At 36.1% G+C, this 26,244-nt stretch overlaps 1 protein-coding gene across 2 annotated transcripts in view; it reads left to right on the plus strand.

Moving 5' to 3' along the window:
- Positions 1–26,244, plus strand: part of GCLC (glutamate-cysteine ligase catalytic subunit) — a 37,124-nt gene that overhangs the window by 5,673 nt on the left and 5,207 nt on the right. The window contains exons 1-15 of one of the 2 annotated variants that reach the window (XM_062572926.1): positions 3,645–3,805; positions 8,932–9,044; positions 10,823–11,005; positions 13,927–14,040; positions 14,787–14,845; positions 14,929–15,065; positions 18,009–18,083; positions 19,016–19,132; positions 20,101–20,239; positions 20,790–20,902; positions 21,596–21,688; positions 22,402–22,506; positions 25,522–25,603; positions 25,698–25,801; positions 25,906–26,026. In XM_062572926.1, the coding sequence (XP_062428910.1) occupies positions 8,941–9,044; positions 10,823–11,005; positions 13,927–14,040; positions 14,787–14,845; positions 14,929–15,065; positions 18,009–18,083; positions 19,016–19,132; positions 20,101–20,239; positions 20,790–20,902; positions 21,596–21,688; positions 22,402–22,506; positions 25,522–25,603; positions 25,698–25,801; positions 25,906–26,026 (1,546 nt within the window). In that variant the 5' untranslated portion in view covers positions 3,645–3,805; positions 8,932–8,940. Of the gene's footprint in view, positions 1–3,644; positions 3,806–8,931; positions 9,045–10,822; positions 11,006–13,926; positions 14,041–14,786; positions 14,846–14,928; positions 15,066–18,008; positions 18,084–19,015; positions 19,133–20,100; positions 20,240–20,789; positions 20,903–21,595; positions 21,689–22,401; positions 22,507–25,521; positions 25,604–25,697; positions 25,802–25,905; positions 26,027–26,244 lie in introns of those variants that run through there. The other variant, XM_062572925.1, reaches the window with a different exon arrangement.

Genomic DNA, 26,244 nt, shown 5'->3' on the forward strand with positions numbered 1-26,244 from the left:
ACAAAGTCTAGATTAATTTTTAACAATGATGAGTCTAGCTGACCTGCTGTATAAAGTAGGTACAGCTCCCATCTATAAGATCAAGTTTTGGTTGTCTCTTCTCTAAAATATAAGAAAGGTACTCAGAGGCAAAAAAGTGAATGCAAGGAAACATTTAAGTAGAAATGATAAAAGAGTCGTCTTTTGTGATAAAAGAAGCACTAGGTTCAGAGGACATCATGTAACAGGATAAGTGTTCATTTTTTCTCATTTTACAAGGAATTTGGGTAAGCTAGTGAAAAGGAAAAGTAGCAAATGTCCTTTTAAAATCACTGCTTTGCGAAGTCCAGAGGTACCCTGGCATAGAATATCCTTTGAGGTCTTTGAAGCTCAGACAGACATACGGATGACAAGAAAAAACATTTTAGTGTGTAGGGGTTTTCTTTTTTTTTCTTTTTTTTTCCTTTGTTTTTAATCAAAGTGTTTTTTAAACTTCTCATGCTGCAGCATATATGCCCTTCTATCCAAACCATGTACACCAGTACCTTCAGAGTGGCTCATCTGCAGTTTCTTTAACCTTCAGCTGAAACTTTTTTAATAGCTTTTAATTGTATATGTTGTAAATAAACTGGAAACCAAGTAAGTAGTTGTATTTTCCTAGCTGGCAATGATAAATCTTTTAAAAATTTCAGCCAAATTACTAGTTATTCATTAATATTATGATCTTTAGAAATTATTTTGAGAGGTGGCTAGTTAGTATTAGCACTTGTACTCTTTAGAGTTTGGGATTTATTCCTCCTCAATGTGAAGAGGAATGATCTTACTGACAGTCTCAGTTTGCACAGGCTGCTGCAATAGGCTGATGTGCAGAAGTTGTGTGGTGTGGGTTTTTTTTTTCTTGTTTCAGCTTTTCATTAGAATGTCACGCTTATAAAAACACTAAAGTAGTTTCAAATCTTACAAAAGTGTACATTTTCAACATTTGTGCTCTCATTACTTTAAAATAGTCATTTTTAGTGTGTGCCCCCCTAAAATTCCCCAAACAGAATGTATTTTTGAATTTCTTTCATGCAGAAATTCCTCATAATGGCTCCCTGCCAAATGCAGCATGTGTGAATGCATTTGAATGGTAGCTGTCTTAATTGGTGTATTCGCCTGCTTGCCACATGAGGAAAAGCAGCACTCGTGAGTGATTTGGTCATTTGTCACGTGTCTGCGTGTTCATGCTCTCTATTCAGTCAAATAGAGCTTGGAGGCAGAGAGGGACAATGACATTATTTGTTTACAAATAGATACAGTGCTTCCTTCGAACTTGTGGAGCTGCATTCAGGGATAGGATTTGAAGGTATGATGTCCATCAGCTGACACTGCTCGAGATGTAGGGATCTCTAAATGAACTCACTGGTGCATGCAAATAAAACTCTTCAAATCTTGATTTGAACAAGGCAGCTGCCCTTGAAGAGTTCTCATGTTTATTGCTGTGTCTTCTCTGGATGCTTTGGCTGACAGTCACAAAACTGCTTTTTCCACCCCGCTTCTTAATCCCCTTATTAGTTCTAAGGCAAAGCCTAAGCTAAATTACATCTGAAGCCTCTAACTCTCAAAATGTGTGTGATGTGTTAACCTCCCCAGTGACTTGATTATTTTGCTCTAACTTCCTTCCTCAGTTCTTCTGTGGCCAGGTCATAAGATATTCTTAGACTGTTGTGCAGAAATACTGACCTGCCTTTGAGTAAGTAAGTGCTACTACTGGAAGCATTTGTAACATGGCAGTGCTGAGCTCACTGTGGTCTTTGTAATCCTATTGAAAATATAATGTAGACCTACCCTGTTTGGGGTTTTTTGATTAAAACATAGTGCATATCTGTAATGCTCTACAAATACCACTGAAAACAGAAAACAGATCCAGTGGTTGTATTTGTGTAAATTTCTGATTTCTAGGCATGTGTTTCTATTAAGTTTCTTTTTGCCTGATAATGCGGCAATGGTTTAGTCTGGATTACCTCCTGAGCATTAAACTGCCCAGACTGTGGAAGAGGGGAACAAACAAACAGAGGGAAGAAAATCTGAAAAGATACGTAAGAGCCGTAAGACTTGGCACGTTATGCTGAATAAAACACAAAAGCTGAGACTTGGAAAGAGGACACAACTTTGAGAAGTCTAACACAGAGAACCAGGAATAGGCAAGAAAGATTTTGAAAGATTTGCATTTCCTTCTGTGTGTTTTTCTTTTTGCTTTTCTGTCAGTCTGGGATAAAGATTGTTACCTCTTCCTCCTGTGGGTCTTCTGCTTTACTTCTTTTCCTGTGCCTGTTTCCACTCACGTTATGTTTCTGCTTTAGGAAGCTTTTACTCCTCTTATTTAAACTGCTGTCAGTTGATCTGGAATTTCATTTATAAAACGCATTAGTCTAATGCTACTGGTACTTGGCAGAACTAGACTGGGTATTACAGCAGGTAGTTTATAGTGACATGGTTTTTGGAAAGTATTTTTGTAATTCACACATTGTGGGTTTTTTTTTTTTTTTTGGGGGGGGGGGTTAAATAAGCTACAATTTGTCACAAATAGGGACCTACCCATGATATATATTGATTTCCTCCTCTACAGTATCAGGTCTTAATGAGAGGAGCATTAATTATGTAGTTTAGATATTTGGTGGAGAAATAACTCTGTTCACAGTGAACTTCTTGCCTTTTGTGGAGATTAAATTAATTACTGTAACATTCTGGGTTTTTTAAATTTATTACTCCAATATAATTCCTCTTTTGCCACAGGATTTCCTCTTCTCCTTGCTGTGCAGATACGTTATTTCAGTTAACCGTGTTTAAAAGGTTGAGTAGGAAGAATGAGAACAGGAAAGCTTTCTCTGACTTTCTGATGCAAGAGGCTAATTAGAAGCTTGCAGCATCTTGTTGCACAGTTGAATAAGTTTTGTTTTTTTTTTTTTTTATCAGTTCGTGAGTGTCTTAAATCTGTGCTTCTCTGCAGAAGTCTAACATTATCCTAGTCTTTTTTGTATGTGTGTGTATATATATACACACACACACATATATATATATATATATATATATGTAGTATTACCTCTGATGTTACACAGTGCAATGGTCAAAGAAGAGATCCTTTGTTCTTTAATGTGCTACATCTTGTTCTTTAGAAGCATGCAAATGGTTATAATCTCTAGATTGAGTTTTTAGTAACCCTGCTTCCTGGTTTGTGGTATATGCTGCACAGGACATCCTTTAGTCATGCTGTATCACATGCAAAAGAACAAAATCTGCAGCCCTGATGTATGCAAAGGGGAGGGGGAACAGGCAGGAACACTTAGCCAGGGCTGGTTTCGTTAGCTGAGAGCCACGATATCCCCTTAATTTTCTTTGTTTACAATGCTTTTTAATAGGGCATGGAAGTTTTTCACTTTTTTACTTACTAATGTTTTATATCACGTTGACAGTTGTGTTCTTTTGTTTTTAGAACATAATTTCTGTAGGTCAATTTTATAGAGAGCTAGAGAATATAAATACTTTATTGAATTAGCTACTTTAAATGTGTTTGATCAAAAAATTAAGCTTTTTGAGAAAAATATTTGATTCTTGATTTTGCTATTTGTAGATCTTTCTTTTTTAATTCTTTCTATGACAGAAAATATCTGTCATAATATTGTGAGTGTGGACGTGCTCTGCCTGGTGCCAGTAAGTGATTTGGGTGCTTGCTGAAGAGACACGGAGAAGCTGGCTTGTACTGTGTTTCCATAGTTGGTTTCCGTCTACACTTGACTCCCCCAAGGACTAGACCCTCCTTTGGGAGCTATTAAACCTGTCATTAAAGGTATGTTATGGACTGTGACTCGGTTTCACCACAGCAATGGTGAGAAGATAACTGCGTTAGAAAACTCTGAGCATTATGTTTTGCGTGTATCAGAAGTACATATACGTGCAAAAAAATTCGTCTTTTTTCGTGTTACTGCTGAAGGCTTGCAATAGAGACTCTTTAATGAGCAATCAGATTATTGAGACTTTATTATTCTCTAAAACATCAGTTTTGTGATATGTGGCGTTTTAATGATACGCTGGATGACCAACAAATGAGGAAAGACTTTCTTTTCCTTTTTTTTTTCTGTAGCAGAGCGTAATAGCTAATGAAATCCTTTTTTGAGACTATTGAGAAAGTTTACGTAGATTTTATTTTCTAGTGGTTATGTAAATATGTGAGACATGCTATATGAAAAGATTTGCATCAAGTGTTGTGTTGACTTTTGGTAATAATAAACAAAAGCTGTGTGATCTTGTTTGGTGCTCAGTAAAAATTTTCAATCTTTCTTAAATCTCCAGATCAAACGGAAAGTACATGTAAAGAGACCCCTAATGATCTGACGTTAAGGTGACTCAAACTATTATTCTGTGTACTTCCAGCAATATTTGCACTGTGAAAACATTAGTAGCTAGAGTTATACAAAAGAAACATTAATAAGATTTTTTTTCTTCTGGAATCAGCAGTGATCCGTGAATCATTTAAGGTCAGGTTTTTCAGTCTTGGGTAGAAGTCTTAAGAGTGTGGCAAAAGATGAACGCAGAGAACAGTCTCTGCAGTATCTTTTGTAGGAGGGTGAAAAAGGTAAAGAGTATACCAGTGTGCATGCTCTTCTCAAAAATAGCTTATTTTCAGGTAATTCCTCTTAAATTATTTTTCTCTGCTATATAATCTTGGCCTCCTCTGCACCATTTTTCTGGATTTACCAAAATGTAAGACTGTATGTTTACTTTGATTTTTATATACAGAACATGTTGCTAAAACAAATACCTCACAGCAAATATTGAGTATTTTAAAAGCGTTTGTCTAAAGTGCTGGAGCCAGGATTTTGCAGTCAAATACAACATGTGTTTTGTTCCAAGTGTATTTAGCATAATGATTTTAATTGAATGTGTGCTAGGTGTCAAAAGGCAAGTATTTGGACAGAGATCCTGTGCTGGACATGTGTATTGCCTTAACTTAATTTCTTCTTGCTTTTTAGAATTGCTACTGAAGAGTTGCTTTACTGATACTTCATCTTTAAGTAGTGTGTTATGCAGAAAGAATACATGTAATTATGGTCAAATCAAACTGCATGAACTCTAGAGCTCAATGTCATTTTAAACATGCGTACCGTTTTCCAGAAGACGCTTGTCTTTCTCGTTGTTGCTGGGCAAGTTCAGTACAACTATTTGGCCTAATATGTGAAGAGTGGTTTGGCTCCTCCCCAGTTGAGGGTTATTCAAGGTCTGGTGCACAGTTGGACTTAGAGATTTGACATTAAAGAATTTTCAGAAGCCTTAAGTTTTCTCTAGGCAGCTGTGCAAAATAATCCTGCAAAATGAAATACTACCATTCTAGGTAGTGTTCTGCCAAAAAGCTATTGTATAACGTCTCTTTCCTAGAAGATACAGCAGTTGAGTAAAAATCACCTGGAAGCGTTATGAAGTTGCAGTATAGTGCAGGTCAGTGGTTCAAAGGAAGGAAGATGAGAAATAAAATATTGTTTTAATAGTTATTCTAACTAGTATTCCTATAAAGAATAGTTATTCTTTGTATTGGCTCAAGAGTAAATTTACGATACTCACTTTTTTTTTTGTAAGTGATTAATCTTCTGAATGCATTTAACTTTGAAGATAGTTCTAGGCTTATTTTTGTGTGTGTGGATTTACAGCTTTCATTTAGCAATTTTTCTGGCAAAGCTGTTGTTCCTTCTGGTGAGGTGCTTTCAGCATTTTTGCAAGCTGCTGGGCAAGCATGTGCTGACCGGAGAGATCGGTTGGGCAAAAGATGGTGCACTCTCCTCTTTGGAGAGAGATGCCACAAGGCAACGGAGGCGGCCTTTTACCCTCACCAGTGTCGCAGTGCGTGGCAGGTGGAGAAAGAGATGAGTGAGAAATGAGAGCAAAATGATTTTTTTCAGGGTCAGAATGCCCACTGGACACCCAGGTCCAAAGCGATTGCCTGCCTTAAAATGGTAGGGTGTGCTTTTCTGGCAGACACTTAGCAGCGCTTCTTGTCAGCTTTCTTCATCTGTAATTTGACCTGAACTGTATTTTGCTGCTTGCTAGGCAGACTAGTTAAAATTAAGGAGAAAAGTGAACTGTAAAGGAGTTCAGGAAAACGATGAATTATAAATGTTGGGTGAAACCCCATATGTTTGGCTCTCAGGCTCCTGAAGTTCTCCCAGGCATGTTGATACTTACAGCTTGGCTGCAATTCTCCAACCTTTATTGTGGCTGAAAAGCAAGCATGTGAGAAGTCTGTGAATGGAGACCTGCAGTTAATGTAAAAATGTGTGAACTTCTCTCTTTCTAGCTGTAGGCTAAATCTTTTGAAGAGCTTAAATTAAATTCTTTAAGGATGCCTATTCAGTCAGCCCCTCTGTTGGCAAGTAACCTCTGTGGGTTACTTGGAATTGTTGGCTGAAGTTTTTTTTTTTTTTTTTTTTTTTCCTTTTTTCATTAAAATTAATAACAGCTCTTCTGTGTGTTAAGACAACTTTCAAGAATTAGTCAGTGTTTCCTGAGGCAAGAGTAGTAGTTGTTTCTAGAGCTGAATGTATAAGTGGAATGCATTCACTAGTGCATTCAAATAATGAAATATTTTGATTTCCTTGTTTTTACCTCCTTGGCTAAGTGTTTCTTTATGCTTTTGGCATATTTTTCTTTTATGAAACTTAAACTCTGTGTGGTATAGTTTGAGAAATACAGTGTTTGCACTACTAGTGTATCGTAGTTATATTTGGAGGGTTTTTTTAAGGTAGTAGGCTAATCTCAGTAATATAACACATTTATGCCACACTGGACAAATGTTCATCTGTAGAGTCAATGGATGCAGTTGAAATTCTTTTGCTCTTCCTTCTGCTGCAGATCCATGAAGGCGTTGTAAGGGCAGTGTGGAGGGAGGCTTGGAGTACAGTAGATTTGATACCCAGTCGCTTATCTGTCTTCTGCAACTTGGAGAACTGTGTGCTTAACATACCTTGGCTAGATTAGAGTGGGATCAAGTGAGGATGTGTTAGCTGCAGTTTTGCCAGAGGAGGAGGAGGCGGCGCTGCTTGTAGCAGGGTAGCCTGGGTGTAGGAAAGAGGTGCCTTTTTATTGCCACACCTGAGTCAAGTGTTGCTTGAGAGTGACTAGTACTAGATAATAACTAAATCATGCTTGCGTGCATGCTGATTGACTGTTGTGTCTAGTTATCTCAAATCGCTTATTAATAAACCACATGAAATGCTGTCTTTCACAGAAACTGGAATAACATCATTACTCTTCATTAGGGGATTAAGACTTGATTTAAAAAAAAAAAAAACATTCTAAGCATGTATAATTGCTTAGTGAGTCCCTCAAGTATTTCTGTCTAATCAAATTCTGTAGCATTACAAACATTCCTGGATTTAGATTTAATCGCAAATCCCAGAGGACGATTGTATCCATTGTCACCGTAGCTAGCAGTAACTCTTCCTTGAACACTGGCTTGATCAAAGAATGAGCAGCGCACAGTTCTGTCTACAGCTTGTTGGAAAATGCTGCATAAGTCTCCTGTGTTTTAGAAAACAATGCACATCTGATTTCTGTACAAAAAGAGTTGTTAAGAGTTAATGCATTGTAACTTTAAAATCATCATCTTGCATAAATCTAAACTCCTGACACCAAAATAGTAGATATCAATAATTAGGTGTGGATGTTTTTTATGTAGCCAGGTCTAGACCATGTCACAAAACAAAACTGAATAGTGTGATGTAAAGACTCTGCTTTGGAATTTATAACTACAACCTGATGCTTGCATTACACTAGTTGCGAAAGCCTCAGAGGCAGGAGTCCATGATTTGAAAGCCTCCAACCACAGGAACTGTGCATCTCAGTTGGTTCAGCTTGGAGTTTGCAAAGCCATTACCTCTGCGTGGCATTTCTGTGCATGATTTCGGCTTTTACTTGGCATGCAAAACATCATACTTTGAAGCTGATTTGTCTTTCAGAGCTCCTAAAACAGCATAACATGCCTACTGCCAAATAGGTTTCCGGGTACTAATTTCAGGTTTCTAATTGAGATCAGAAAGTTTGAAATGAGGATGTTCCAGGTTTGGCTATTTTCAGGTGATGTCTGTTAGGGAAACATTTTTCTTCAGCTCGGTAATATGTTATTGGCATCACTTTCATTAATTGCTGCTGAACTGCATTCTCCACTGGTGTTGGGCAAGGGGAAGTTAGCAGTAGCAGCTTGGGGAAGGGACACACAATAAACCAGAGGTTATGAGGGCGAGATGAGATGGGGTAGGGAGCAGGAAGGTGGGAAAAGGCCATGAAAGTAAAACTGAGTCAAGAATGAATTGGAAACCCCTGTGCTATATCAAGAGCTGGAGAGCATTAACAGCAGGAGTGCCACTGTTTCCTACAGCCATGTACTTCTGTGGTGTAAATGATGATCTGTCATATCTGTCTTAATAGCTTCTGCAAGTGATTGATATAATTTTTTGTTTGATGTTTGATCTTGATATGATGTCTTGTTTGTAGATTTTTTTTTTTGAGCTGAGATACTTTAACTCCAGACATATCAGAGAGAAACTTGTGATTAATAGTCTGCATGGGGTTTCAATTATTTTTGTGTATGAAAAATAAACTAACATAGAAGCAAATAAAAATTCAGGAGTCTTTCTGTGGAATATCCGTAGTCAGAAATGGAGGGAAAAATTTTCAAAGCTGTCTTCAATAAATTTCAACTATTTATTTGAAATGAAATAAGCATTAGCAATAGCACCAAATTATGCTATGTTCTGCTATAGTTACTATATTCAGTTAGTAACTGCTTTTAAGCTCCTATAGAGATGAAAAAGTTCGGCCTGACATCTGGCATCCCTTTCTACTTAATGCTTAAGATTGTGTGAGTGTGTGCATGAACAAAATACTCTCTCTTTAACTGTTTGTTTTGTTTTTTATTTACAAAAGGTGGAATATATGTTAGTGAAATTTGACCATGAGAATAAGAAGGTACGCTTGGTGCTAAGTGGTGAAGAAGTTCTTCAAACACTGCAAGACAAGGGGGAAAAGGTGAACCCCAAGTGAGTAGCTTTTTCCTTTTTTTTTTTTTTTTTTTTTTTTTTTTTTTTCCCTGTTATGACAATGTATGGGATTTTGTAGAACTAACTTTGCTTTCAGAGCTTTTAATCTGTGCTCAGTAAAGTTGTAGGCCAGATAGCAATATTTTCAGAAAAATTAGGGCACAGGGAAGTGAAAGGTTATAAGCACACCTGCTGATGGTCCGCATACCTTTTGTGTTGCACCTTGGGAAAAAAAAATAAGGATGTAATGATGAACTTGCAGAATCTTAGATGTTCATGTTTTTTTCCCTCTGTTTTGATGTTTGTGTCATCACAAGCAGCGGTAGTGTCCATCTAACTGGGGCTGAAGTAGCTCAGCTGGGAGAATGTTAGACTGAAGATCTAAAGGTCCCTGGTTCAAACCCAGGCTTCAGCAAGGGGGGAGGGGTCCTTGTTGCTGCAACCCTGTGCAACATGCTCTAGGTGACCCTACTTGAGCAGGGGGGTTGGACTAGATGATCTCCAGAGGTCCCTTCCAACCTTACTGATTCTATGGTTTTATGATTCTAATCGTGAGATGTGAGCCTGTTGTGGCCATCTTTTGAACCTTCACCCTCATTTTCTCCAGAGCAAGAAAATGGAAATTAAGATTAGAGAGATGATTTCTTTTGCATTTTCTATGCTCCTGCTACTGTCTTCTGGAGAACAAAAAAGATGGTCAAATAGGCTTTTTTAGCTGTCAGCAGACAAAACTTAGTGCAGGAGATCCCTCCACACTTATTCTTTATGTCTGACATAGGGCATCTCAAACAAAATGGTTCTAGAAAATAATTAGATTGTATCACTAGTTCCAGATAACAGTGTATTGACTTTTAATTTATGGTAGCAGATCTATTTTTTTCCAAGGCAAAGGAACAAGCCCAGAGATAGTGGAGTGTTTTGGTTGGAAAGAGCCAAAAGCAGATCACAGATTACAAGAAGTTAGAGAAACTTTTTCCTAGTGACGATAGGCCTTTGTGCCCTGGGCCTGTCATCTTCTTTCTATGTATCCTAACCCTCTGCCCTCCTGTAAGGCTTTCTTGCTTTTCTCACTGAATGTCAGAAAGGGAGAGTACTGAAGGCTTGGAGAAAGGATTGCCTTGCTCTTAGACTTCGTGCTTGAAATTACTACTGGTAGAAAGAGGACTAGTAGTGGAAAATTCTGCTGTGCCTTTGGGTAGAACATGGTCCATTGGGATGAGGTGGCTTGTCAAGGGGATGGGAAAGTTTTACTTTCCTTGGGTAAACACATGCACTCACATTTCATTTTATTTCTTAAATTTATAAATTTATTTGAAGTATGACCAAGTTTTCACAGGAAGGTAGAAAGAAAATTAAAGTGTAGTTTTTATCTTGCCGTGTACTGTGGAAACAGCTAAAAAGTGACAGCTAAAACCCCCCAGAACAAAGCTTGAGTCAGATAGTAAAGATTACAATTTGACAAGGCCAAATTCTATTTTTTTGCCCTATACAACAGCACTTCAAGTGCAGAACTGTGCCTTAGTTTCTTTTAGCTGTTTCCCATTGGGCTTCCATTAGAAGGTCTAATTCTGCAAAATAATCATTAATAATAACTAATATAATATATAATTGATATAACTGTATAACATTAATTATATTAACATTATATTGTTAATTATATTAACATTGTATCGTTAATAGATGTAATAAATAGCATGTTGCGTAGTTTTCTGAAATTCATGCTAATAAATCATCTCTTTTGATGTTGTATAAATACTTAAACTATTCTTTTATTTAAGTCACCCAACACTCTGGCGACCAGAATATGGAAGCTATATGATTGAAGGGACACCTGGACAGCCGTATGGGGGAACCATGTCTGAATTTAATACCGTGCAGGACAACATGAGGAAAAGAAGGCAAGAAGCTGCTTCTGTACTTAAAGAAAATGAGGCTGTTTGCACTGTGACATCGTTTCCAAGGTTAGATTGTTGTTTGCTTGAGATATGTAAAGCTCTGTAGTGGTGAATATTTACACTTCTCTTCTTAATACTGTATAGTTATACTGTACAGTGAAACTGAGCAAAATACAATTCAGTTAATTTAACTTAAATTTCTTGTTTTCTAAGTATTTTTGTCCTGATGAGAGAGAAATGAATTGGTATCTTTCGCTTCTGTAGGTTACTTTTAATCTATTATGATTTTGTATTAAATGTCTTAAATAACGAAAATAAAATATCGTAGAGTAGACCATAATCATGAATTGACATGGCAAGTCATATATAAAAAGTCTTTCTTTATCTATTTTCTAGGTTTTGATTTTTATAAATAGCAGCTTTGTAAAATGTGACTAACCTGATCTAATTTTTAACACTAGTTATTCCCTAAAGTTCACACATACTTTTCTTGGTGACTTCGAGCACACAGTAGAAAGGGATTGTGATTATCTTTACAAAATGAAAACCTCCCACCTCTGTAATCCTGTATTTATTGAATCTAGAAAGGGGCACCTTTGCTAAGCTTGTAGCATCCTGACAAAAGATCATTTTCCTCTTGTTGTTGTTGTAAAAAGACTCTTGAAGAAATGATGAAATTGAGCATATATTTCATTGCCTGGGAGAAACTATACCCTGTGGCCTTCCTTTCAAACGTAATTCTAAGCAGGAATTTAGTATGTTCATTGTTACTAACTTGACCAGTCAAATGAATGAGGATAGTTATGCTTAAAATAATAAGAAATTGTTCCACAGTGGAAACAGAAGCTGTTTCAGTTCAGTTGGTGTCGTTGGCTGGTTTCTGGTATAGTACAGAATGCAACGGCTCTAAATTCTTGCTCACAGCAAATATGATACAAAATGTGAAATGAATTTTAAGAGTGAAATTCATGCTCTTGAACCAAAATGCCTGAGTTATGCCCCATGAATACTTCTTTAAGAACACTGACAAAGTGTGTTCTTTCCTAATGTGAACTGTACCAGTTCTCTATCCTAATAAGAGCTTACATAAAGCAATATAATAAGCTCTAAATATATTACAAAACTGTGTTTTTTTTTTTGCTCCGCAACTTTACAAAATGGTTGTATGTTAATAAATTTTGTATACATAGATTTCAGACTCAGACTTGTACTTAATGAATAAGGAGGAGGGTTGTTACCATGTTACAGATACAGGTAAATGCCTTTTACATGGTTGTAGAAGGCGATGCATGGGACTTGGTACAGTGAAAGTTGGTAAATGATAAAATGTACAAGCTTTTTTATGACTTAAGAATCATCCTAAGTATGGCTTCTTCCTCCCTAGGCAGGAATGAGAAATTAAATAGCCTTTTACCATTCATCTTGACTTTCAAGTTTCTGTTGGTTTGACTGAAACCTTGCTAAATTACATTTTGGAGGATTTTTTTTTTAATTGTTAAGTCATCTCTATAGTGACCTATAGATTAAAAAAAAAAACCTATCCATTTAAAAGAACAACAACAACAAAAAAACTTGATAGAGTGCTGATGAAGAGTGGGCTTATTCGAATTAAAATAACTAAATTTAATGTAAAATAAATGACCTCCAGAATGCCTGAATATTAAAAATACAGTAAGCACTGATGTGCTTGTTTTTTTTTTTTTTTTGCTGGCTGAAGTGCCAAACGCGTAGGATTTACCTAAGATGTCATGGCAAATCATTATCCTACTTGGAAGTTAAATGGGTATCTCTAATTAAAGTTGTGAATCCTTGTCACAGAACCAGCAAACAATGTTTTCTTAAAAACTGCAGTAGTGAACTTTGCATAGTTAAACAGCATATTTGTGGCTTATTATGTAAGCAATAAAGCTAGTGGGACAGCATTTCTAACTAAGAAGACAACATTTCTATTTAAGTCAGAAAGAGGAAACTAATAGTGAAATATATGTTTAGTATTTTCAGAAATGAGATTGTGTGTCCTGGTGTCTCAAGTGACTTGTTTGTATCTATTAGCTAACTTAAAAAAAAAAAAGAAAAAAATATTGTGGCCTCTCTAGATAGTGCAGTCTTTGTCCTATATACTGTGTAGGATGGAGAAATTTGTCTTTTGCAACTTTATTTCCATTTTCTCTAATACTCCTTTGTCTCAGTTGGGCTGCAAACCTACTTAATGTGGTTTCCAGTGACTTGAACTTGCAACAGAGCTTCCAAAGGGAAGAGTTTTATTTTGGTTTACTTGCACACCTCTCTGCATTTTGTGTCCACTAGTTGAAACTTTCCTGTAAGTGGGACAAATTTAATAAGTGAGGAAAAGTTTGTTTGTTTGTTTGTTTGTTTTTTCCAAAGTTACAAAATTGCAAACTGTCGTGACACTTGGACATGTGTAATACTTGAAGTGACTTAATTCTTGTGGAGCAGATTAGATATGTCTTTTTAACAGAGGTAGATTGCTAGGAGTGGAACTAGTGAATTACTTCAGGAATCGATGTTAACCAGTACACTCTAGAGAAACAATTTAAGGCACGGAATGGTGCTGCATGTCAGTATTAACACAAGTACTAGTGTACTAATGTGTGTGTGCATCCTGTGCACAATACTCAAGTTCCCTGCTTCAGGCTCTTAAAAGGTCAATGTTTAGCATCCACTGGTGGATGGATTTTTTTAAAACAAACAAACAAACAAAACAGTCAAAAAGCTCTCTTCTGACCACCATAGTTATTAGCAAGCACTGACTGTTCAATGGCAACTGTCTTAAGGCTGCTTTCTGGCAATTCCAGATACTTAAATAAGTGTGTTGAAAAGCACCTCGGAGATAATCAGTAAATACAAGCCTTTAAAAAAAAATTTTATCCTTTTATCTACTAGAATTCTAATCAGATTTATCTGTTAGCTTTAAAATCACAATCTGTTGGCTTTGTGACTTGGACTCACATAATTGTGTGATACAGGTTAGGGTGTCCTGGATTTACAGTGCCACAATGTGAGCCAACACCAGTAGAAGGCGGAGCTTCAAAGTCCTTATTTTTTCCAGATGAAGCCATCAATAAACATCCTAGATTTAGGTAAGAGTATTTGGGGAGTGGGAAGGAGAAACTGAATATTTTTATTTGTGTAAATATCTAAGGAGTGGCAGATATGCATATAATAAGAGATTAATAAGAGATTTACATGGCTATTTGCTGTACATATCCTAAGGAAATGGAGAGGTCTGTGATGACATGTCAAAGTGATTTTAAGTAAAGTTTAAGTAACATTATGTAGGAGACCATGCCATTATGAGGCTAGTGCTACTGGTTTTGCTATTGCAAAATTGGTTTCAGTTTGAAACCCCATAGTTAAGCACTTTTACCAGAGCTAAAACAGCTTTCATTTAGGGATGTCACAACACATTTTATCCTGGAAATAGCACAGTATTAAACTTATTGTAGTTACCCTGGAATGGGGCCTGGTATCACACTACATGTGTAGTTCTAGAAGATTTTTCGATTATAAAATAAGATTTGAGAGAGCCAAAAATTACTCTATTTTGAAAACTAAGCATGCTTTTTCACTTGCAGCTTTCTCCAAGTCTACAGCCTTTTAGTTCTAGGAGTTCTACCAGCATAGTACAGTGAAGTCCCTCAAAATAGGACTGACTTTACTGAACAAAAAATCAGTGTTGTATTTGTTATAGTCTATTGTAAACTAAGGAGAGAAGGGTCCTGAAGGAAAATGTTGAAAATTAATGAGATAAGTTGACATCCTGAAATTCTGAAAATTACTGAGAAACTAAATGTGAAAATGTTTCAGCAAAGTCTTTTTGTTTTAGTACACTGACTAGAAATATTCGGCACCGAAGAGGAGAGAAGGTTGTGATAAATGTACCAAGTAAGTTTTTTTTTTTTCCTTTTTTTCAAAATAATTGTTCAATCTGATACCCTGGTTACTGAGTACTTGTGTTTTCCACACAGTATTTAAAGATAAGAACACGCCATCACCATTTATAGAAACCTTTCCTAATGATGATGGAGAAGCAGCAAGAGCAGCTAAACCCGACTACATATATATGGATGCTATGGGTTTTGGAATGGGAAACTGCTGTCTTCAGGTAAAAATGCATCTGCTTTCAAGGTGTAACAGAATGTTGTCTGCCTTAAACTGTGCCCTTTTAAGACTTGCCTTTTCTCTAATCTCTCTAGCTTAATTTAGTTGATGATGAATTTTCAAAGCAGAGAAAAGGAGAAAAAACAACCAACTTTATCTTGCATATGATAATGTATTCTTAAAATCCCAGTTTGTTTGTTTGCACTCTGTTTCTCTTCTACTAGCTTTGTAATATGCTTTCATGCCTTGCCAAAAGAGTTTACTTGATCACTGAACTGGTCAAGTCCCATTCATTTGACCAAGCACCCTCCCTTTGCACTCCAATGTTTTTCAAGAGTGAAAGATCAGGACAGAAGATCACTGTTACCTTGCTTTGGTCTGTAACTGAAGGGCATTGTGGAAATGGGAGCTGAACTGTCTCATAGGAGTCTGGTGGTTTTGTTTGGAGTGGGGTGAGTGTGTGTGTGCGTGTGTTTGTGTTTAACCCTTTCCTATGCTTCAAAGCAAGTAATAGCAAGTCATCTTAAATTGGAACATCTTAAATTTGTGTGTCATTTTTTTAAAAAAACCCTATTTTTTCCTTCAATGTAATTTTATATTCTTTACAAACAGCAGTAACTCCTGTATAAAATTCCTTATCCTTTGATATTATTAACAAGCTATTAAGAGGCTTTCTTCTTAGTACTTGCCCCATGAACCTACCACATCCATGTGGGTAGCTGTTCTCTGTTAGTGTGAGCAGGGAGGCATTTTGAGGATGTTGTTTTTGTCCTTTTAATGCATGCTCTCCTCATATGGTTCTCATTTCTTTGCCTGAGTTACTAGTATCCTGCAGTATCCTAATTTTAAATCTAAGTTTTGTGTTTTGGGAGTGCTTTAATTCTTCTAAAATCTTTGTTTTAAAGGCTTCTTTGTTATAGCAATCTGATGCTAGGGGCTGATGGCTTAGGTAGTAGCAATGTATTTGGATTGCTGATAACATCTGTCTGTTGCCACTGCTCTCTTGGAAGCAGAACTAAGAAGAGGCTAGTGTGTTAAGTCTCTAGTGAATTAAAAGCAATTCTCCAAGCTCTTCTTGTTTCACAACATTGGTAAAAATAATCCCCATTTGAAACACTTCCCTTTGAGATTAAGAAACTAAAAAAGCTGAATAAACAAAATGTTCTTGAGCAACTACAGGAGATTTCTCTTCACTAAGGGCAAACTAGGGAGAATCTGATAAAGTAGCAGGGTGTATACAGTACTGCAAGTTTTTATGCAATATTAATTTTGATAGGGCCTATTTCTCACCATTGCTGTTCCTTATTTAAGACCAACAAAAGAAATACAGCCTTACCTTTCAGTTCTCATATGAACTTGCCTAAAATTATATAAAATTCCTATATAGGGAATACCATGTAAATATTTGCCATCCTCATAATCAGTGATCAAATTCAGCAATCTTATTATTGTCAAAGAGAAAATGAAAATAAAGCTTGTAGATGCTGTAAGCCACTGCTTATGTGGTTATGTGCAATGGTTAATCCTTGATAACTGAAGAAGAAAGCATGTATACTCTGCCGATTTCCCATAAAGCTGCTTTCCCCCTCCCCATGCCCCAAGATTATAACTTAATGAAATATATTTTTGAGATATTTTCAAGGTCCAAAATAATAACTCCTCAGTTTATTTGGGATTGTCTGCAATTATAGTGTAGTTCTTGCCAGAGCAGCAGATAGGATGGAAGACTCTGTCTCTGCAGTTAGCTAGGCAGACCTAGGGTACTCCTAGGGTAGGCAGAAAGGGTACTCCTGCCCTTTCCAAGGCTCTGTGTCTGTATGTCTACTGAGCATCGTGCTCCTGCGTGCTGCTTTCTGCAGTCCTTGTGGGGCTTGTAGCACTCTTCTGGGGAAGACTGCCGTACCTTTTTCACTAACGGGATGTTTGGCTTAAAAGGTGACTGAGTCAAATCCCAGATTTAATACGATTTGGGATAAACATAAAGGGGAAGGGGAGGAGTATATACCTATGTCAGAAGAAGGGTGTGGTACTGTACCCCCACCTTGAGAGTCTCCTTAGTTCTGGAAATCCAAAATTAAACTTCTCTGCAAGGGAATTATAGTTGGGGTGTTTTTAAAGTAGATGTTTTCCAATAGCCAAGTGAAAGATAGACGAAGAAATATTTTTCTTGCCTCTCACACTTTTTTCTTATTTTTGATGTTTTGAGGAATGTTGCCTAGAGATTGGAAAAAGGAAAGAAAGAAGTGTGTCTCACTAAGCTCAGGAGGTTTAGGTTAGGTTTAGTTTTGTTGGAGGATGGGAAGGGCTTCAGTGCTAGGTAAAGGTTTGAGAAGAACCTATATATTTCACACCATATTAATAGTAATTTCTTAGCGTTATACTTCATTTCCATCTCTGTGTCCTGACCCCTAATACAGGCAAAATTGGATTTTTATTATTTTTAATGAAGTTAGAGTAGACACAAAGCTATTTTTCTCAATTTTGCAGGATCAAACAAAGACATCTTGAAATTATGGCAATTTTATAAAACAGGATTAACTGTCATGTAAAACAAACATTGCATCTACAATAGCTTCTGATTTGTTTTAAGGGATTTGGTTCCTGGCGTTCTTCCTGAAGTTGCATTAACAAGTCATGTATGTATTGTAGATGTTAACTCTTTTCTTTCATTCTGGCAAATGTTTGTATATTTAATGTCACAGCCGAAATACTGCGGTCTGAAATGTTTTAATGAACACAGAAACGATGGGGAAGGAAGCTTATGATGTAAATGCTGCTGATAGATGGAGCAAAAGTTTGTCCAAGAATCATAAAAAGATATTTACAATTTTTGATATTAGGATCTTTTTATGGTATTATTGATTCTAGTAGAAGCTCAAATTCCAGCAAGACTGAGTTTGCGCTATGACTATAAAAACTACTGTAGCAATTGTACTTCTTTCAACAGGTAACATTCCAGGCCTGCAGCATTTCTGAAGCAAGATACCTCTACGATCAGCTAGCCACAATCTGTCCAATTGTGGTAAGTAATGCAGTTCTGTCACAGGGACTATTTAACGTGCAAAAGCTCCTAAATGTAAAAAATAAGATCTGTATGAGGAAAAGCCTAGATGCTAGTGAGAAATATAGTATTTCAGGAAAAGTATCAGTGTCCCTTACTGCACTGTCACGTGACACTTAGTAAAACTTACTATTCCAAAGAGGTTTCATGCACCTGAACTGTCACCAAGTAATGTTCTATGGGAATCATTCTAGGGAATGTGCATAAAATCTTCCAAAAACATACATGATACCACCAAGAAAAAGGTGCCTGTTTCTCATCCTCTTTCCTGCTTCCCACATGCACAAGACTTATGTCAAACACCTCTACAAATGCATTCATTCCTTAAAGAATTTTTATATTTTCAACTCCAGTTTGATATTGTGGAAATTTTCAACTTAAGTGGCTTATATCTGTCCTTTTTGAGAGCATCTAGAAACAGATATTACACAGTAAAGTATTAGTCCATTTTACATGTTGAGCTCTAGCTTTGAGTGAGATTTGTTCCAGCTCTGTTAATAAGGTGCCTGGCCAATACACTAAACCAATGAAAATGGTGGCCAAGTAAACTTTTTTGAGTTTGAAGCTGTGCAAGCAGAATACTTAATGCTTCATCATGAAATTACTTCTGTATGTATCAACTCTTTGTTCCTAAAATGCTGACCTGTAGGCATAATAAATTAGGAGAATGTCAGGTGCCACTTAAATAACACTATCCATTGTACGTACCTACTTCTGGAGATAGCTTTTTGAGAGATTTGTGAAGTTACAGACTTTGTCTGTATGCTAAACTGAAGTATGCATTCTTCAGTTAATTTTGGACCAACAAGTTTCCATTTCTTGTGAGATTAAGATACTACTTGTGGTTTCTTGGTTTGTCCTTTGTTTTCATATCAGGTTCTGTTTTGTTTTAGATGGCGTTGAGTGCTGCATCTCCATTTTACAGAGGCTATGTGTCTGATATAGATTGTCGCTGGGGTGTAATCTCTGCATCTGTAGATGATCGAACACGAGAAGAGAGAGGGCTAGAGGTAAGTAATGTTATGCAGTAGGCTTCTATTTTGTTGAGACGGAAAACTTAAACTTTCTTTAGTGTTAAATTCTGTATATAGTCATCAGAATCCCTAAAGAGGGAATTTGCATTCTTTGTGGTAAATGCCTCATAGGAGAGAAGGTGTGAACATTCTCCTTGGTTGTACAACTTAACAGTAGCAAATACGTGTTTTAGTTCAATATGGAATTCCAATAAAACTTTGCCTTGTCTCTTCTATAACTTGCTGAAAAAGCCTATCTATGATGAAATTCTATGCATTCTGTGTTTTGAGCGCAAAAGGCAAAAGTTGCTTTGTATTAAATGGCAGGTAACGCTGAGTAAAGTTCTAGCATAAACTGTAACTACATGAAAGGAGCCAGTAATAAGAACTTGAAATTAAGAAATATCTCTAAGCAGGAATTGACATCCAAGGCATCTACATTATTAAATAAAATTATTTTTAAAACCCCTACTTGAAGTAATTCTTGAAATACTCAGTTTAAGAGCATCTCTAATAATGTGTGCATAATTGAACTGTATTGGTATTCATATGTGTATTGGTATGTGTTGTAGGTATAAGAGTATTTTCCAGATACTTAGGTTTATTTTGAGATGTTGTGATGCATCAGGAAAATGTTTCCATTTTTGGAGAAGTAGTCCATGCTTCAAAATATATTGGCTATATTTGACATTCAAATACGTTTCTATGAGCAAAATAGTCAATTTCAGGATGACTTTCCATCAAGCTTATTTAAGACTCGTGCTAGTAGGATCTTTCTTGCACATTTATGTGTCTGTACATCTGGACTTACTTTGATTTTTTTTTTCGAAGACTCAATATCAGTTGAAAAACTTTGAAGCTGTAGTTAAACAGGGTAATAATTCTCAGATAAGTGTCGTTAGTGAGCGAAAGTTGGGTAACATTGTTAACAAGCTGTTAAAATATTGTATTCTTAAATTATATAGCCACTGAAGAACAACCATTATAGAATCAGTAAATCCAGATATGATTCCATAGACAGTTATCTATCTGAATGTGGTGAGAAATACAATGACATTGATTTGACAATAGACAAAGATATCTACGAGCACCTGATAAAGGAAGGTAAGTGTTTGCCTTGTTATGAGCAGGTTTAGAGTACCGCTTGCAGCGTGTGGGAATATTTTGGTTTAAGTTTTAGTTTTTGTTTGTTTCAGTCATTGTGCATCCCTGAGAGTGACTTCTGCTCAGGAGTCACGCAGAAGTTCACACAGAAGATTATCTGTGTAGTCTGGACCTGAGAGTAAAAATAGTGATTTATAATGGAGACTGTACCCCTACTTCCACCTTGAAGCTCAGTGTTTGATGAATTCATGTTTTATCTTTGTGGAGAGAGCAGAGCTGTCTTAGGAACCATGACACACAGGTGCACAAGAAATCAGGAGGAATGGCAATTAGACCAGTGTTCAGCTGCTTCCAAACAAGAACACGTTCTCTTTTCTCTTTAATCGTTTCCTTCCCTCTTAAAGTCATCATTGAAACATTAACCGAATGTGGCGGGTTGAGGTAGCCTTGCACAATTGGATGTTTTCAGTCTTGGTTCTTGTAACACATATCATTTCCTAAAGCCAGCCATGTGATCGCTGACCAGTTTCTCTGAATTTTCATCCTGTAGGTATTGATCACCTTTTGGCACAGCATATTGCACACCTGTTCATTCGAGACCCATTGACTTTGTTTGAGGAGAAAATACATCTAGATGATGCGAATGAATCTGATCATTTTGAGGTTATGTTTGGTTAAGAGGAATTTAATACATACATACTTAAAATTGCTTATTCTTCATTGTACTACTCTATTGGAGGATCGTGTATTATCTAATAACATTGTTCTCTGCCTGTATTTTTCACTTACTGTAATTAGTTCTTTGGAGTGTGATTTTTTTTTTTTCAGTTATAAGCATGTTTATTTCTGTATATTCCTAAACTGTTTTATACTTTATTTTGGAGACAGTAGGGGCTCATACTTTAAACCCAGTAAAGTAGAGCCCAAACTATAGCTATGTAGATGATTGTTATCAAAATTTGGCTTACTAAAAGCTGTTTTGCATGATGTGTTTATATAAAAGTGCATCTCTTATACAGATTTATGAAAGAATAACTATGATGATAAGTATTTCTAGTTTTGGATGCATCCACACTTTATTAGAAGGTCAGTTAATCTCTGCCTCCAAGTATCTTGTATGTAATCCTCAAACCATATCATACAAGTAAGTATGATGTATTTGTCATACCCTAGGATGGGTGGCTACATCATGGCTTTTAGGAAGTCATGGCACTTTGTTTGGAAGTACTTCTCTGTAATTTGTTGGGCTGCTCTTGGGGAAACTAGTAAGACTGTAGTCATCTGTTTGTTTTTTCCTTGCTTGTGTTATAGAATGATGCATATTTTGACTGACAGATTATTTCATGTGCTTTGCAGAACATTCAGTCTACAAACTGGCAGACAATGAGATTTAAACCACCTCCTCCAAATTCAGATATTGGATGGCGAGTAGAATTCAGGCCTATGGAGGTAAGGAAGGAGTCAATATGCACAAAAGCACATTTACTTAAAAGTGAAAAAACACCAGGCATTCTGCCATCCAGTATCAAACTCATATTACTTATACTGTGTTTTCTCCCCTCTGAATTGCTAGATGTAAGTGGAGTGGACAGCAGTGTTTAATCAAACAAGGACTGGGAATGTAACTGACTGCTGAATCTACTGTAGCATAGTAAAAGCACGCTAATGGAATTGAGGTGATGAGGAGAGGAATCAGGCTTATATTAAAGCAATTGCAAACAAAGTGTGTTTAGTTCCTGGGAACCTTACTTCTTCAGGACTTTTGTTGGTACTGAACAATTCCTTTGTTTTGTTTTCCACAAGTGCTTATATTTTAGAGTTGTCTATTTGTGAGCTAAATTCAATCCTTTTAAAGTGGAAATTTAAGAGCTATTATGCTCAGAGAGCCTGAAAGTGCAGGTTATTAGATAGCCTTTAAAACTCATGTTTTGGCATTGGATTAAAGGGTTGAGGCTGTTGAAGCGTGTGCGCTGAAGTGTGCATTTGAAGTCAATGTTCATGATTCCAGCACGCACATCGCTGTCTCTGCTAGTAGAACATTTGTGAATACGTTATTACAAGTATCTGCATGAACATTTGAGTCTGTTTCAAGCTCTTCCAGATAGCTATCTATTGGCATATTCCAACTGAAGTAATTTTATCTCTAATCTTTTCATGTCTAGGTCCAGTTAACAGACTTTGAAAACTCTGCTTATGTTGTATTTGTGGTGTTGCTCACCAGAGTGATTCTCTCATATAAACTGGATTTCCTCATTCCTTTGTCCAAGGTAGATGTGAAAGACCTCATTTGTTGGAGCTAAATGCAAAGTAGATGTATCAAGTTTCATTTTTACCCTCTGCATGCTAGGAATTAATATCTGTATACTTAACAGAATACTAATTTCTGTTTTTGAGTCAGTTTTCTTCTGGACTTTACAATCAATTCTAACTCTATGATACTAAACAAATGTTTAACTACTATTTAATGGAATTAAGCTTATTGATAAATGGTTAGCTATTTCTTGTTTACCTTTCATGTCTCCATTAAAAATGTCCAATAGACTCTTATTCAGAAACTGTTTATTTTTACAGGCCTTGTTAAAAATCTAGTGAAAGCAAGAATGTCTTAGTTTGATTTTTTTTTTCCCTCCTAAAAGCAGTGGAATTTGGATTTCAGTGATGGCAATATGAATGTGGCTACCTATTATATTTGTTCCTATTAGGCACTCCATTTTAGCTTTTATATCAAAAGTAACATAAATTACAGAATTAACTTTTTTCTAGGATGCCAAACTTCAGTCTTCCAGGCACATTTGATTTCTTTCAAAGAGTCACATCTTCACAACTAATACAAGTTAATGCCTTCTTTTCCTTTCTCCACTTACTCCTATTAATTAATATATTTAAATATATAGATTTGGCATTGTATTGAATCCATTCTCTCAGAGCAAGGGTTTTGTTATGACATGTATAATCTATATTTATGACATCCAGTAGAAAAGATCTGTCCTACAACAATAATCAGTGTGCATTCTGACAATGGTAAATAAAATATAGTAATTTACAGTAATTTGTATTGTTCAGCACCAGTGACAAGGTACTTTAACTCTCTATGTAAGTTTATTTTGCTGTCTTACATTAGTGAAAGAATAGAAGTTAAACTTTAGGCAACTATTCTTGTGCAAGTTCTGTATGTGCGGGAAGAAATAAATACACTTACAGCTTTGGAGTAATCATATTACAGTTACCAAATGAAAAAGTTCTGTAGAGACTTCATTCATTCTCCTTTTTTATATATGCATTAAGCCATCATCTTCTCTTCAGTTGCAAAGTCTTTTTATGGTTCTTTTGCTACATTTCAGTGTGCAGCAGCCATTCAGTATTTCACTTTTAGCTTGTTCAACGTGTGGCTTCAAGCCTATTTAGTGAAAACTGACTGAAATACTTCTCTGAGGCCTTGACTGCTGATTTTTGTTGTGAGGAATTTCTGTGTGTTTAACAATGTCCAGCTACTTCCAAAATGTTGATAAATCTCACTATCACAAAACTCTTAACTGGCATGTTTCCACCACGGGAAACAGATGGGGAAAGTAACCTATGGCAGTCAAGATAAAAACTTACTTGGGCATTTATTTTAATATGGCTGTGGCCTGTATTTCATGTTCTTGTTTTCTGTTTTGCTTTTATTTGGGGAAAGGAGGAGTTCAGCATACTTAGTGTTTCAGGATATTTGGGTGGAAACACAGCTGCTGTTGACACTGGTCACAACTGTGACTAGCATTTAAACAGACCAGCGGTGCAAAATGATTTTTCTCATTAATCATGTGAGCACAGTTGTTGGACTGTTTTGGATGAAATGTCCTTGCACATCTTCCAGAGACCTGACACCTGACACCAAAAAAAAATTAATTAAATTGATACTCCTACACTTTACCAATAGTATCCTGCTGCTTTTCTTAGTGCTTTTAATTGAAATTGAAAAAAAAATACTGAAGTTGCTATTAACTCTTAAAAAAAAAAAAAAAAGAAAAAGAAAGAAAGAAAGAAAAAGAAAAAAGAAAAAAAAAGAAAAAGAAAGGAAAGACTGAAATAATACCAAACCTAAAAGGAGGAATTCTCTTCCTGATGTCACAGAGTTCAGACTTTATGAAAATGAGCATAAAATACAGCAATTTAATATTAATCAATATTTTACTTATGCAGTGCATGTGGAGTTTTCCATAAATAAAATGCAAATTTTTAGCTAAGCGAATACTAGTTAAGACTAAAAAAAGATTGAGTGTAGAGGGAACTTGAACAGAATAAAAAAAAAAAATCAAGTATTTGAGCCTGCAAAGTAATTTGGCACACAATGCAGCACAGAGTTGCACAACCATCAGTAAACCTGCCTCTGTTGCTTAAAAGGATAAGGATTTATAGGGCTAATCTCAGAATAATCTCTGCTGTCTAATCAACTATGGTTGTACTACAGCTAGAATGCTTTTAATCTTTCAAAACAACCTGTTGTATAAATATATTTCATAATGAGTGAGAATGGACTTTTGAAAACGAAGCTTTGAAAGTTAAAAATTAAATGAAGATTTTGCATTGCACTTAAAAGGCCAACCAAAGAATTCGGCAGATCTTGGCCTTTCTTCTTAAGGCAATGGTAAAGCTAGATGTCTGAAAAATAAATGATGGACAAAATCTTCTATCCAGAAACTTAGTAACACTGCTGTGTAGTTTTTGAGAATATTAAAGTTTAGAACTTTTTTTACTAGCAATTTCATTTTATTTAACTACCTGATAGGTGTTTGGATTTGGGATAGATAATGATTCCAATTATTAGTTCAAATATGTTATCTGGAATATTATTTCTGAAAGTTTTTTAAATGTGATGGTAACTTTTCTAAAGACTTCAATGTTTTCGTTAATGAAAACAACAGACTATAGTTAAAGAAATGCTAGTTCTCTTGTTCTGTACTCATTTAAATTGAATCTAGATGTCCATAGGGAAATTTGCCAGATGGAATGCAACCTGTTAATCAGAGCTGTTCTTCTGTTTCTATTCAAAATTAAAGATTAGCATTGCCTGTTCTAACATAGCAGCCTACTAGTAATACTGTTACCTTTTCTGCTAGTGACCTAATTTTATGGAAAGTCATTCCTTTTCACGGGTCTTGTACAAAACCACAAAATAAAATATCCCCAGAGCTTGGTCTTGTGTTGTGGAATAGTAAGAAACATAGTAGATGTCCCAGCTAATGAGACCAGAATGTGAGGGTTTGGAGATCCTAATGTCTTGCAAAATTTTCCTTTATTAGGTGGACGAAAACATGAAGGTGGCCCAGAAAAGAGATGCTGTCCGGCAGGGGATGTTTTACTTCAGGAAGGATATTTGTAAAGGTATTGTAACAAGCAATCTGACACACTGTTGTCACCGTTTTGTGCACCTTTTGCCTTCTAACTGCTTTTTCCTTTTCCTTTGTCACTCACTAAGGTGGAAATGCTGTTGTGGATGGATGTGGCTCTGCACAGAATGGCACAGGCACAGACACGGAAGAGTACGCCCTAATGAGCATTGATACAATTATCAATGGGAAGGTCATAGCCTCTTCTGTCTTCTGGACACATAACCTTTCCCTCCATTCCACCCTCCCAAAAATTAGATAAAGCATTTTTTGTGATGACTATGTTCTCTTGTACAGGAAGGATTCTTTCCTGGTTTGATCCCAATTTTGAATTCTTATCTTGAAAATATGGAAGTGGATGTGGACACAAGGTGCACCATCCTAAACTACCTGAAGTTAATAAAAAAGAGAGCATCTGGTATGTCTGACACTTTTGGACAGTGATTTTTCTGACAGTGATTTTTTTTTCTATTTTGAGAGTCATATAAATATTTAACTTACTAAGTTTATTTAAATATTTACATATTCATATAAATATTTTGTAAATATTTTCTAGTTATCAGTTGGGTTAAGACTAGCTGCAATTGCAGCTCTCTGGTTAAGTATTAAATCATTAGGAACAAAGGACTAGAGCAT

This window comes from Rhea pennata, chromosome 3, assembly GCF_028389875.1.
Source record: "Rhea pennata isolate bPtePen1 chromosome 3, bPtePen1.pri, whole genome shotgun sequence".
NCBI lineage: Eukaryota > Metazoa > Chordata > Aves > Rheiformes > Rheidae > Rhea > Rhea pennata.